Source organism: Dermacentor albipictus, unplaced genomic scaffold, assembly GCF_038994185.2.
Source record: "Dermacentor albipictus isolate Rhodes 1998 colony unplaced genomic scaffold, USDA_Dalb.pri_finalv2 scaffold_132, whole genome shotgun sequence".
Taxonomy (NCBI): Eukaryota; Metazoa; Arthropoda; class Arachnida; order Ixodida; family Ixodidae; genus Dermacentor; species Dermacentor albipictus.
In genome coordinates, this window is record NW_027225686.1 from 1 (window position 1) to 15,420 (window position 15,420).

Genomic DNA, 15,420 nt, shown 5'->3' on the forward strand with positions numbered 1-15,420 from the left:
ATGCCAATGCTGCTCTTTTTAGCACCCGCACATGGATTTGTGCCAAAACGCGTTTTAAGCATGAATACGCAACTTTTGGTAGACGAGGATGCAGTTTTCTGCAAAACCACACGATATGCATGCAAATGACGCTTTTGGCAGAACGCGCGTGTGGATTTCTACCAATCGACGTGAAAAGCATGCCAATGCTGCTCTTTTTAGCACCCGCACATGGATTTGTGCCAAAACGCGTTTTAAGCATGAATATTCAACTTTTGGTAGACGAGGATGCAGTTTTCTGCAAAACCACACGATATGCATGCAAATGGTGCTTTTGGCAGAACGCCCGTGTGGATTTCTACCAAACGACGTGAAAAGCATGCCAATGCTGCTCTTTTTAGAACCCGCACATCGATTTGTGCCAAAACGTGTTTTAAGCATGAATATGACACTTGTGGTAGACGAGTATGCAGTTTTCTGCACAACCACACGATATGCATGCAAATGGTGCTTTTGGCAGAACGCCCGTGTGGATTTCTACCAAACGACGTGAAAAGCATGCCAATGCTGCTCTTTTTAGCACCCGCACATCGATTTTTGCCAAAACGCGTTTTAAGCATGAATACGCAACTTTTGGTAGACGAGAATGCAGTTTTCTGCAAAACCACACGATATGCATGCAAATGACGCTTTTGGCAGAACGCGCGTGTGGATTTCTACCAAACGACGTGAAAAGCATGCCAATGCTGCTCTTTTTAGAACCCGCACATGGATTTGTGCCAAAACGCGTTTTAAGCATGAATATGACACTTTTGGTAGACGAGGATGCAGTTTTCTGCAAAACCACACGATATGCATGCAAATGACGCTTTTGGCAGAACGCGCGTGTGGATTTCTACCAAACGACGTGAAAAGCATGCAAATGCTGCTCTTTTTAGAACTCGCACATCGATTTGTGCCAAAACGCGTTTTAAGCATGAATATGACACTTTTGGTAGACGAGTATGCAGTTTTCTGCACAACCACACGATATGCATGCAAATGGTGCTTTTGGCAGAACGCCCATGTGGATTTCTACCAAACGACGTGCAAAGCATGCCAATGCTGCTCTTTTTAGCACCCGCACATGGATTTTTGCCAAAACGCGTTTTAAGCATGAATACGCAACTTTTGGTAGACGAGGATGCAGTTTTCTGCAAAACCACACGATATGCATGCAAATGACGCTTTTGGCAGAACGCGCGTGTGGATTTCTACCAAACGACGTGAAAAGCATGCCAATGCTGCTCTTTTTAGAACCCGCACATCGATTTGTGCCAAACGCGTTTTAAGCATGAATATGACACTTTTGGTAGACGAGTATGCAGTTTTCTGCACAACCACACGATATGCATGCAAATGGTGCTTTTGGCAGAACGCCCGTGTGGATTTCTACCAAACGACGTGAAAAGCATGCCAATGCTGCTCTTTTTAGAACCCGCACATGGATTTGTGCCAAAACCCGTTTTAAGCATGATTATGACACTTTTGGTAGACGAGTATGCAGTTTTCTGCAAAACCACACGATATGCATGCAAATGGTGCTTTTGGCAGAACGCGCGTGTGGATTTCCACCAAACGACGTGAAAAGCATGCGAATGCTGCTCTTTTTAGCGCCCGCACATGGATTTGTGCCAAAACGCGTTTTAAGCATGAATACGCAACTTTTGGTAGACGAGGATGCAGTTTTCTGCAAAACCGCACGATATGCATGCAAATGACGCTTTTGGCAGAACGCGCGTGTGGATTTCTACCAAACGACGTGAGAAGCATGCCAATGCTGCTCTTTTTAGAACCCGCACATGGATTTGTGCCAAAACGCGTTTTAAGTATGAATAAGACACTTTTGGTAGACGAGGATGCAGTTTTCTGCAAAACCACACGCTATGCATGCAAATGACGCTTTTGGCAGAACGCGCGTGTGGATTACTACCAAACGACGTGAAAAGCATGCCAATGCTGCTCTTTTTAGCACCCGCACATGGATTTCTGCCAAAACGCGTTTTAGGCATGAATATGCAACTTTTGCTAGACGAGGATGCAGTTTTCTGCAAAACCACACGATATGCATGCAAATGACGCTTTTGGCAGAACGCGCGTGTGGATTTCCACCAAACGACGTGAAAAGCATGCCAATGCTGCTCTTTTTAGAACCCGCACATGGATTTGTGCCAAAACCCGTTTTAAGCATGAATATGACACTTTTGGTAGACGAGGATGCAGTTTTCTGCAAAACCACACGATATGCATGCAAATGGTGCTTTTGGCAGAATGCGCGTGTGGATTTCTACCAAACGACGTGAAAAGCATGCCAATGCTGCTCTTTTTAGAACCCGCACATGGATTTGTGCCAAAACGAGTTTTAAGCATGAATATCACACTTTTGGTAGACGAGGATGCAGTTTTCTGCAAAACCACACGATATGCATGCAAATGGTGCTTTTGGCAGAACGCGCGTGTGGATTTCTACCAAACGACGTGAAAAGCATGCCAATGCTGCTCTTTTTAGAACCCGCACATGGATTTGTGCCAAAATACGTTTTAAGCATGAATATGACACTTTTGGTAGACGAGGATGCAGTTTTCTGCAAAACCACACGATATGCATGCAAATGGTGCTTTTGGCAGAACGCGCGTGTGGATTTCTACCAAACGACGTGAAAAGCATGCCAATGCTGCTCTTTTTAGAACCCGCACACGGATTTGTGCCAAAACGCGTTTTAAGCATGAATATGACACTTTTGGTAGACGAGTATGCAGTTTTCTGCAAAACTACACGATATGCATGCAAATGGTGCTTTTGGCAGAACGCGCGTGTGGATTTCTACCAAACGACGTGAAAAGCATGCCAATGCTGCTCTGTTTAGCACCCGCACATGGATTTGTGCCAAAACGCGTTTTAAGCATGAATACGCAACTTTTGGTAGACGAGGATGCAGTTTTCTGCAAAACCACACGATATGCATGCAAATGACGCTTTTGGCAGAACGCGCGTGTGGATTTCTACCAAACGAAGTGAAAAGCATGCCAATGCTGCTCTTTTTAGCACCCGCACATGGATTTGTGCCAAAACGCGTTTTAAGCATGAATATGCAACTTTTGGTAGACGAGGATGCAGTTTTCTGCAAAAGGACACACGATATGCATGCAAATGGTGCTTTTGGCAGAACGCGCGTGTGGGTTTCTACCAAACGACGTGAAAAGCATGCCAATGCTGCTCTTTTTAGAACCCGCACATCGATTTGTGCCAAAACGCGTTTTAAGCATGAATATGACACTTTTGGTAGACGAGGATGCAGTTTTCTGCAAAACCACACGATATGCATGCAAATGGTGCTTTTGGCAGAACGCGCGTGTGGATTTCTACCAAACGACGTGAAAAGCATGCCAATGCTGCTCTTTTTACAACCCGCACATGGATTTGTGCCAAAACGCGTTTTAAGCATGAATATGACACTTTTGGTAGACGAGGATGCAGTTTTCTGCAAAACCACACGATATGCATGAAAATGGTGCTTTTCGCAGAACGCGCGTGTGGATTTCTACCAAACGACGTGAAAAGCATGCCAATGCTGCTCTTTTTAGCACCCGCACATGGATTCTTGCCAAAACGCGTTTTAAGCATGAATACGCAACTTTTGGTAGACGAGGATGCAGTTTTCTGCAAAACCACACGATATGCATGCAAATGACGCTTTTGGCAGACAGCGCGTGTGGATTTCTACCAAACGACGTGAAAAGCATGCCAATGCTGCTCTTTTTAGAACCCGCACATCGATTTGTGCCAAAACGCGTTTTAAGCATGAATATGACACTTTTGGTAGACGAGTATGCAGTTTTCTGCACAACCACACGATATGCATGCAAATGGTGCTTTTGGCAGAACGCCCGTGTGGATTTCTACCAAACGACGTGAAAAGCATGCCAATGCTGCTCTTTTTAGAACCCGCACATGGATTTGTGCCAAAACCCGTTTTAAGCATGATTATGACACTTTTGGTAGACGAGTATGCAGTTTTCTGCAAAACCACACGATATGCATGCAAATGGTGCTTTTGGCAGAACGCGCGTGTGGATTTCCACCAAACGACGTGAAAAGCATGCGAATGCTGCTCTTTTTAGCACCCGCACATGGATTTGTGCCAAAACGCGTTTTAAGCATGAATACGCAACTTTTGGTAGACGAGGATGCAGTTTTCTGCAAAACCACACGATATGCATGCAAATGACGCTTTTGGCAGAACGCGCGTGTGGATTTCTACCAAACGACGTGAGAAGCATGCCAATGCTGCTCTTTTTAGAACCCGCACATGGATTTGTGCCAAAACGCGTTTTAAGTATGAATAAGACACTTTTGGTAGACGAGGATGCAGTTTTCTGCAAAACCACACGATATGCATGCAAATGACGCTTTTGGCAGAACGCGGGTGTGGATTACTACCAAACGACGTGAAAAGCATGCCAATGCTGCTCTTTTTAGCACCCGCACATGGATTTCTGCCAAAACGCGTTTTAAGCATGAATATGCAACTTTTGGTAGACGAGGATGCAGTTTTCTGCAAATCCACACGATATGCATGCAAATGACGCTTTTGGCAGAACGCGCGTGTGGATTTCTTCCAAACGACGTGAAAAGCATGCCAATGCTGCTCTTTTTAGAACCCGCACATGGATTTGTGCCAAAACGCGTTTTAAGCATGAATATGCAACTTTTGGTAGACGAGGATGCAGTTTTCTGCAAAACCACACGATATGCATGCAAATGGTGCTTTTGGCAGAACGCGCGTGTGGATTTCTACCAAACGACGTGAAAAGCATGCCAATGCTGCTCTTTTTAGCACCCGCACATGGATTTGTGCCAAAACGCGTTTTAAGCATGAATACGCAACTTTTGGTAGACGAGGATGCAGTTTTCTGCAAAACCACACGATATGCATGCAAATGACGCTTTTGGCAGAACGCGCGTGTGGATTTCTACCAAACGACGTGAAAAGCATGCCAATGCTGCTCTTTTTAGCACCCGCACATGGATTTGTGCCAAAACGCGTTTTAAGCATGAATATGCAACTTTTGGTAGACGAGGATGCAGTTTTCTGCAAAAGGACACACGATATGCATGCAAATGGTGCTTTTGGCAGAACGCGCGTGTGGATTTCTACCAAACGACGTGAAAAGCATGCCAATGCTGCTCTTTTTAGCACCCGCACATGGATTTGTGCCAAAACGCGTTTTAAGCATGAATACGCAACTTTTGGTAGACGAGGATGCAGTTTTCTGCAAAACCACACGATATGCATGCAAATGACGCTTTTGGCAGAACGCGCGTGTGGATTTCTACCAATCGACGTGAAAAGCATGCCAATGCTGCTCTTTTTAGCACCCGCACATGGATTTCTGCCAAAACGCGTTTTAGGCATGAATATGCAACTTTTGCTAGACGAGGATGCAGTTTTCTGCAAAACCACACGATATGCATGCAAATGACGCTTTTGGCAGAACGCGCGTGTGGATTTCTACCAAACGACGTGAAAAGCATGCCAATGCTGCTCTTTTTAGAACCCGCACATGGATTTGTGCCAAAACCCGTTTTAAGCATGAATATGACACTTTTGGTAGACGAGGATGCAGTTTTCTGCAAAACCACACGATATGCATGCAAATGGTGCTTTTGGCAGAATGCGCGTGTGGATTTCTACCAAACGACGTGAAAAGCATGCCAATGCTGCTCTTTTTAGAACCCGCACATGGATTTGTGCCAAAACGCGTTTTAAGCATGAATATCACACTTTTGGTAGACGAGTATGCAGTTTTCTGCACAACCACACGATATGCATGCAAATGGTGCTTTTGGCAGAACGCCCGTGTGGATTTCTACCAAACGACGTGAAAAGCATGCCAATGCTGCTCTTTTTAGAACCCGCACATGGATTTGTGCCAAAACCCGTTTTAAGCATGATTATGACACTTTTGGTAGACGAGTATGCAGTTTTCTGCAAAACCACACGATATGCATGCAAATGGTGCTTTTGGCAGAACGCGCGTGTGGATTTCCACCAAACGACGTGAAAAGCATGCGAATGCTGCTCTTTTTAGCACCCGCACATGGATTTGTGCCAAAACGCGTTTTAAGCATGAATACGCAACTTTGGGTAGACGAGGATGCAGTTTTCTGCAAAACCACACGATATGCATGCAAATGACGCTTTTGGCAGAACGCGCGTGTGGATTTCTACCAAACGACGTGAGAAGCATGCCAATGCTGCTCTTTTTAGAACCCGCACATGGATTTGTGCCAAAACGCGTTTTAAGTATGAATAAGACACTTTTGGTAGACGAGGATGCAGTTATCTGCAAAACCACACGATATGCATGCAAATGACGCTTTTGGCAGAACGCGCGTGTGGATTACTACCAAACGACGTGAAAAGCATGCCAATGCTGCTCTTTTTAGCACCCGCACATGGATTTCTGCCAAAACGCGTTTTAAGCATGAATATGCAACTTTTGCTAGACGAGGATGCAGTTTTCTGCAAAACCACACGATATGCATGCAAATGACGCTTTTGGCAGAACGCGCGTGTGGATTTCTACCAAACGACGTGAAAAGCATGCCAATGCTGCTCTTTTTAGAACCCGCACATGGATTTGTGCCAAAAGCCGTTTTAAGCATGAATATGACACTTTTGGTAGACGAGGATGCAGTTTTCTGCAAAACCACACGATATGCATGCAAATGGTGCTTTTGGCAGAATGCGCGTCTGGATTTCTACCAAACGACGTGAAAAGCATGCCAATGCTGCTCTTTTTAGAACCCGCACATGGATTTGTGCCAAAACGCGTTTTAAGCATGAATATCACACTTTTGGTAGACGAGGATGCAGTTTTCTGCAAAACCACACGATATGCATGCAAATGGTGCTTTTGGCAGAACGCGCGTGTGGATTTCTACCAAACGACGTGAAAAGCATGCCAATGCTGCTCTTTTTAGCACCCGCACATGGATTTGTGCCAAAACGCGTTTTAAGCATGAATACGCAACTTTTGGTAGACGAGGATGCAGTTTTCTGCAAAACCACACGATATGCATGCAAATGACGCTTTTGGCAGAACGCGCGTGTGGATTTCTACCAAACGATGTGAAAAGCATGCCAATGCTGCTCTTTTTAGCACCCGCTCATGGATTTGTGCCAAAACGCGTTTTAAGCATGAATATGCAACTTTTGGTAGACGAGGATGCAGTTTTCTGCAAAACCACACGATATGCATGCAAATGACGCTTTTGGCAGAACGCGCGTGTGGATTTCTACCAAACGACGTGAAAAGCATGCCAATGCTGCTCTTTTTACAACCCGCACATGGATTTGTGCCAAAACGCGTTTTAAGCATGAATATGACACTTTTGGTAGACGAGGATGCAGTTTTCTGCAAAACCACACGATATGCATGCAAATGGTGCTTTTGGCAGAACGCGCGTGTGGATTTCTACCAAACGACGTGAAAAGCATGCCAATGCTGCTCTTTTTACAACCCGCACATGGATTTGTGCCAAAACGCGTTTTAAGCATGAATATGACACTTTTGGTAGACGAGGATGCAGTTTTCTGCAAAACCACACGATATGCATGCAAATGGTGCTTTTGGCAGAACGCGCGTGTGGATTTCTACCAAACGACGTGAAAAGCATGCCAATGCTGCTCTTTTTAGCACCCGCACATGGATTTGTGCCAAAACGCGTTTTAAGCATGAATACGCAACTTTTGGTAGACGAGGATGCAGTTTTCTGCAAAACCACACGATATGCATGCAAATGACGCTTTTGGCAGAACGCGCGTGTGGATTTCTACCAATCGACGTGAAAAGCATGCCAATGCTGCTCTTTTTAGCACCCGCACATGGATTTGTGCCAAAACGCGTTTTAAGCATGAATATCGGTACAACAGAGAACTGCTTCGTCGGGTGAAGGACTGGGCAAAAGGCAATGGTTATCTTTATGTATGGCATGTAAATGGAAAAGTTCTTCTCCGCAAAAGTGCAGGGATGAATGCCATCCATATCAAAGGAGAAGACGACCTAGAACAGTTGAAATGAGTACTGTGCTTGCCGAATCGATAAAAGAAAATACAGTAAAGAGACATAAAGATGCAAAACCAATATCATCTTCCTGCTGACTTAAACCGTATCATTTCCTGTTTTTCGCCCGCATCGCTAAAAGCTGTGCACATCAACGCACGATCAGTGAAGAACAAAACACAATCCCTAGAAGAATTTTTCAGTGAATTCAAGCTCACTGCGATAATGTTAAGTGAAACGTGGAGCACCAGTGAAGATAATGTTTTCAGAATGACTAACTATAAAACGTATTACCTGAATAGATCTGTTGGCCGTGGTGGGGGAGTGGCAGTTCTACTGGATATGAACGAAAATGGTGAAATGCTTGACTCATACAGTATGATCACACCACACTACGAGGTCATATCACTGTCTGTGGGGAAAGTTATTTATTCCGTTTGTTATCGCCCACCCAATGGGGACATAGCCGTTTTCTTGAAGTTTTATGATCACTTTTTATCGTTTGTAGCAGACGGAGGATACCTGCTTATTGCTGGAGGGGACTTTAACATTGACATGTACAGTGATAATTATCATAGTAGAGAATTTAGCACTATGTTGGCTTCAAACGGATTCACCAATGTAATTGAAATCCCAACGAGAATAACTATTGAAAGTCAATCCACCTTAGACTTGTTCATCACCAATTTATGCCACCCGAAACATATATATATAAATGATTTATTTATTTCGAAAATTACATACAAATACGAGCCTGCCCAAGCCAACAATGGGCTTGTGGGGCAGCGCTCGGCAGAATGGAGCAAGCCAGGGAGCGGCACAGTAAATCAGTTATGTACAAAACTCAAAAATAAAACTAAAGAAAGAAAGAAAGAAAGAAAGGAAGAAAAGAAACCAAATTACACATACAAATCAAAAATATAAGATTTAACTTCTTTCCGTGTGCTGGAAGATAAAACTTTTTCTGGCAGGTCATTTAATACATCAGGTACATAGAAGGCACGGACACGTTTGCCATATCTTGTCCTTACTCTTGGTAAGGTAAAGCGGTCACGTGTACGTAATGCTCTGGCGGGGACATACGGGAGGCAGAACTCATTGTTCCATATATACAAAAGGATTACCGTTTCTTTGAATAACAGCCTGAACGAGGGCATGTGCGAGCATGAAAAAAGACTGGAATTGTTAGTAATGTGCACACCATACATCACCGCCCGAATTATGGATTTTAGTAAAGAATCAACTTTATTGCGCCAAAACACTGAACAGAAATAAAAAGAACAGATTCCATATCTTAGCACACTGTACGCTAATGCATGTGCTATTGTTTTCCTTACGTAAATTGGGCATAGTGCTTTAATAGAATGCAGTAGGCAGGCTATTTTGCGCAGCCTTTCACAAACGTTAGCCAAGTGAGTGTTCCAGGACATGTTAGAATCGAAATGAACACCGAGATAATTGACACTTGAGAGGTATGGAATAGGAGAGCAAGAGCAATTGTTACACAGAGGAGAATGAAGAAACAGTGGAGTGATGACAGGAATAGATTTCAGTGGATCGTGAAAACATACTAATTTAGTTTTATTCTGGTTATTAGAAATTAAGTTTTTACGGTACCAAGTGATAACATTTGTAGTGTCAGTTTGTAATTCCGCAACGGCTTGATGGTAATTAGTGTGACGAGATACTAAAAGCGTGTCATCTGCGTATTGAAACACCCGACAGCGAAAAATTGCTTGACTGAGATCATTAACGTACAAGTTGAATAAAAGGGGAGCTAAAATCGACCCTTGGGGAACTCCAGCGCTCAACTGTCTAGGTTTGCTTTTAATATTTCCGAGAACTACTACTTGAATTCGACCGTGCAAATAATTCTTAAGGAAAGTTAGAAAAGGCCCTCGGAAGCCATAGCTATGAAGTTTACAAAGTAAAATTTCATGGTTGACGGAGTCAAAAGCTTTTGATACGTCCAGAAATAATGCACAAGCGAATGCACTAATTTCAAGAGTACCATTAAGGAAATCGGTTAATTCATCTAATGCTAATCTAGTACCACGCCCACAAGTAAATCCGTACTGATTAGGCGACATTATGTTGTGCGCGTCAATGAAGCTCTGCATTACGTGAAAATTATGCTTTTCAAGTATAAGAGCAATGCACGAAAGTATCGAAATTGGCCTGTAGTTTGTGACAACATTGACCTGTCCGCTTTTGAAGAGAGGAACTACAAGCGCTTCCTTGAGGCCAGGCGGTATTTCTTTCGTGGTTATAATGTTATTTATAATTGCTAAAAGAACATTCTTTAGGGCCTCAAAATTTCTGCGAAGGACGTCCACAGATACACCATCTAATCCAACCGACTTGTGCTGTTTTAAGTTAAATAAGATGTAGCGAATATCATCCTCGGTACACTCAGGTAGAAATGCAGAGTCAACTACCGATTGCGGCATACAATAACTAGCCGTATTACCGGACAAGCTTGCTGCAGTAGACGAGAAAAAGGAATTAAATTGGTCTGCTAACGTTATAGATGGTGGACCGAAATTCTTCGCAATAGTTTGGTATGGGCCTCTCCGGGGACGACCCCTTAATTCGTTAACCACGGACCAAGTCTTGGACGGGTTTTTTCTAAATTCAGAAAATTTACCTTGGAAGTGCTGTCGCCTGGCACCTCTAAGCACAGCAGTGACTTTATTGCGAGCCATCTTATAAGCTTCACGAAGATACTGATTATTAGGTGAGCGCCGACAACGCGCCCAGGCTAGTTCTTTTTCAGCTAACGCGGTTAGAGCATTTCCATTTATCCACGGGCATTTCGGCTTTCGTTGCTTTAAGACGACTACGTTTTTGCAAGAGTGCACTGCCTGCGTATAAACGGCAATAAAAGATTTATACAGGTGACTGGCAGGAACTTCTGCTAGGAAAGATTTCCAGTCGTAGCCTTGCAACAACGAGTCCAGCTTCCTTTTATCAATAACCTCTATCTGTGATACTGGGTTGTTAGCCGCAGCATGCTGAGACGATAGAAAGCTACACCCAACATAGAAGTGATCGGATAGCTTTTGCTCAATAATAAACGGAAGTACCTGGTCGTTCTCAGTGCGAACGTTGACGTGATCTATGCATGAAGAAACAAGCGATGTACCCAAAATTTCGACACGTGTGGGAAGGTTGATAATAGAATCTATTCCAACGTCAGCAAGCGTGTTCAAGTAATCAGCTACAATGTGTCGTTCTTTCTTCAGCACGTCAATGTTAACATCACCTATCATACACACGTGACCAGATGGAAAAGCAATTAGATGCAATTCGTCCACAAACTTTCTAACACTTTGATTTGGCGGCCTATAAATAGCGAGCAATGTGATGGCAAAAGATCGTGTGTGAATACGAAGGGCTAGCGATTCAGCACTTGTGAAAATTATGTTCAGAGGACTTGAAATCCAACAATTTTTGATGAAAATGGCAATTCCACCGCCACGGCCGTCCTTGCGCGTCAAAAAATGATTGTGATAACCTTGGAGTTGAAAGAGACCAGTATGTTCCTGCCCAATATTAATTTCAGTTAAGACAAAAACATCAGCTATATCACGTACTGCACCAGCGTGGACACAAAATTCATTCCAGTGCTTGCGAATACTACGCACGTTTGCATGAAAAACAGTGAATGTGCCTTCACCTGGTTTTAAAAGAACAGAAAAAGAAGGAAAGTCTCGAAATTGTTCGCACGAAGCCATGAATCAGGAAAAAGATTACAACAGACAAAGCAGAGGATAAGAGGTCAGACTAGCCGAGACAAGTCACAAGGGCTCATTATGCGCACAACTGGGTCACCCTCCTTCTTACGGGCATAAATTTTGCCATGTTTCACCCATACGAACTTGAAATCGGCCTCTTTGGCCTTAGTCTTTGTCTCCCAGAACAGTTCTCTGTTGTATTTCGTCAAGTTTTCGACAAAGAAAACCGAGGGCTCATTTTCCTTCGCCAGAGATTTCAGTTTCTTTCGCTTTGCCAGCCAGCTGTCACGTATGCCCGCCGAAAGGAAGCGCACTAAAACTGGAGCTGTTTTGCTCTTCCTGGGCAACCGGTGCACAGCTACTACGTGACCTGACAGGAATGAATCAATGCCCAGTTGAGCGGCCAGTTCAGCAACAGTAGTAGTCAAGTTTTCACTAGGAAGTTGGGGTAAGTTATGAATTTCGAGGTTTGAGGACCTACTATACTGTTCAGAGGCATTTATTTCCCCTCTAAGGTCTTGAATGACAGCTGCCTGAGAAGCGACCTGATCCTCAAGTACCATCACCCTAGAAGACAATTCAGTGACCTGTTTCTCTCGTGTTGCTGATCCTTTCAGCAAGGAATCATATTTATTTGAAAGAAAGTCGACCGAGTCGTGTATTTCCTGCATTTTTGTTTTCACTACTTCGATCTCGGACTTGAGGCACAACAGTTCGTCTATTTTCGACGGAACCAGGGAAAGAGATTCAACTTTCGCACGAATAGAATCCAGCAACGACAGCTTTTCAGCAATAGCTGTTAACTGGCTAGAACTGCCTTGGGAAGAATCCGCTGATCTACATGTTTTACACCGCCACTTTTCCCTCTTTTTCGGGCCCATCGACAAGAATTTGCCTTCAGCCACACCTGAGCACTCTTGACCGAGGTGATACAACGATGCACAGTTAGAGCATTCCATACATCGGTCTTCGCCGGCAAAATCAACCCCACATTGAGCACAATCTTTTCCTTCCATCACACATGCGCACAAGAGAACACACGCGGTAGATCAAGCAAATGACAGTTTTGCAGTTGGCGGCATGGAATGTACAGAAAAGTTGCTACAGTGAAACCAGCTCACCTGCAGGAACAGAACAAATCGTTTTAGGGCCGGCTCTGGACTTGCCGCCAACTGCGCTTGCTGCTTGCAAGCGATGCGTTTTTATGGGGACGATGACGGCGCTTGTTGATCAGAGCACCATCTTGTGACGCGAACCGAAGTCAAGAAGAACTGGAAAAGTTCCACGTTTTTCAGCAGAGCTGCCACACCGTCGAAGCCATCCGTGCAAAAGAGCATCCGACGTCCGATGAACCACTTGAAACTCTTGTGACGTAGTTGCGCACCTGCAGGAACAGAACAAATCGTTTTAGGGCCGGCTCTGGACTTGCCGCCAACTGCGCTTGCTGCTTGCAAGCGATGCGTTTTTATGGGGACGATGACGGCGCTTGTTGATCAGAGCACCATCTTGTGACGCGAACCGAAGTCAAGAAGAACTGGAAAAGTTCCACGTTTTTCAGCAGAGCTGCCACACCGTCGAAGCCATCCGTGCAAAAGAGCATCCGACGTCCGATGAACCACTTGAAACTCTTGTGACGTAGTTGCGCACCTGCAGGAACAGAACAAATCGTTTTAGGGCCGGCTCTGGACTTGCCGCCAACTGCCATAAGGCAGGTGTATTATCGTGCCCCGTCAGCGACCATCTGCCTGTGTATTTCTGTATGGAAGTGCCAGCACGAACTTCAAAGGAACCGGAAGCTTTCACTTACCAGTGTATAACAGAAGTTGCACTGGAGGACTTCAGAAATGCCCTTAACAAAGTTGACTGGACGCAAATTGCTGAGCTGGATAATGCAAATGATGCTTATAACGAATTCCTTGATATATTCAAACAAATCTACCAGTTTCACTTTCCCAATAAGACATATCAGCGGTCCCGTAAGAGTCGTAAACCTTGGATCACTCATGCCTTGCGCCAAGAAATAAAAATGAAAGATAAGTTATATAGAACGTTTTTGGCGACACGCACGGCTGATAATCTGAAGGCGTTCAAGCAGTTCCGAAATAAATTAACAAAGAAATTACGATCCGCTCGAAAGGACTATTGCTCTGCATTTTTGGACATTAAAAGGGGTCGTCATGACTTACTTTGGTCCCGTCTAAACTCTTTGTTGCAACGCAACCAATCCCATGCCAGCGTACAAAGGTTGAAGATTAATGACAATGATTTAACTGGAATTGAGTTGGCTAATGCTTTTAATGATTTTTTTACGCAAATGCCAACCTATGGATCGCTTCCAGATGCATGTGAGTACATAAACTGTCGTAACGATAAAACAATGTTTCTAGAACCTGTTACAAGAGAGGAAGTTGTGTCAGTATTATTAAGCCAAAAGAATAGCAGATGCCGAGACATTGACGACCTTCAGATAGGACCAGTAAAATATGTTGCTGATATTGTAGCCCCCGCAGTTACACACATATTCAACCTCTGCTTATCTACATCTTCCTTTCCAGAAAAAATGCAGACCGCCAAAGTAACCGTTTTATTTAAAAGGGGCGACCAAAATGACTTAGGTAATTATAGACCTGTATCCATACTTCCTGTTTTTTCTAAAGCATTAGAAAAAGTTATGCACTCCAGGTTCACTAAATTTATTGACCAATGTAATTTGCTCACTCCATGTCAGTTCGGTTTTCGCAAAAATAAATCAACTGAGCTAGCACTTCTACATCAAAAAGAATATATTCTGTCCCAATTTGATAACAGAGCTTTCGTAATAGGTATATTTGTAGATTTTTCAAAGGCATTTGACTTGGTGAATCATGAATTACTCCTAAAGAAGTTATGGTACTATGGTATCCGAGGCCAGGCTGCAATGTTAATAAAATCATATCTTTCGCAAAGAAAACAAGCAGTTAGCTTACATAATGTACTATCAGAGGTAAAACCTATTATTTCTGGCGTCCCTCAAGGCAGCGTGTTAGGCCCACTTCTTTTCAATATATTCCTGAATGATATTGTTAACATTAACAAAAATGCCAAATTCATCATATACGCTGACGACACGAGTATTTTTTTTGCTGGGAAAAACATTCAGGATCTAATAGTGTCTTGCAATACAACAATGGTCACGCTGGAAAAATGGTCGAAATCTAATGATATGCGCGTGAATGAAAAGAAGACAAAAGCCGTAATATTTCGCCCGAAAAATAAGCCGGTTTCTATTCACAGTCATATTCTATATAATTCTCGACCTATAGAAATAGTTAATCATTTTAAATGCCTTGGAGTTATATTTTCTTCAACCATGTCATGGGAACACCAAGTAACTCACGTTGTCAAACAACTGGCTAGAGTAGTGGGCATGATTGGTTGCACACGGCACATTCTTCCGGCGTCACTCAAACTAACTCTTTATCACGCACTTTTTTATTCTCACGTAAATTATTGTCATCTTGTATGGGGAACTGCAACACATTCTTGTCTTCGCAAAATACACATGCTGCAGAAAAGGGTCCTTCGCTACGCCTTCAATGTTAGCTATGGGTCACCC

At 43.6% G+C, this 15,420-nt stretch overlaps 1 protein-coding gene across 1 annotated transcript; it reads right to left on the reverse strand.

Moving 5' to 3' along the window:
* Window positions 1-11,869: 11,869 nt before the first annotated feature.
* LOC139053471 (uncharacterized) lies at window positions 11,870-12,388 on the reverse strand. The gene has a single exon (XM_070530448.1). It carries the CDS (start codon window positions 12,386-12,388, stop codon window positions 11,870-11,872), a length of 519 nt encoding a protein of 172 aa, XP_070386549.1.
* Window positions 12,389-15,420: the final 3,032 nt, after the last annotated feature.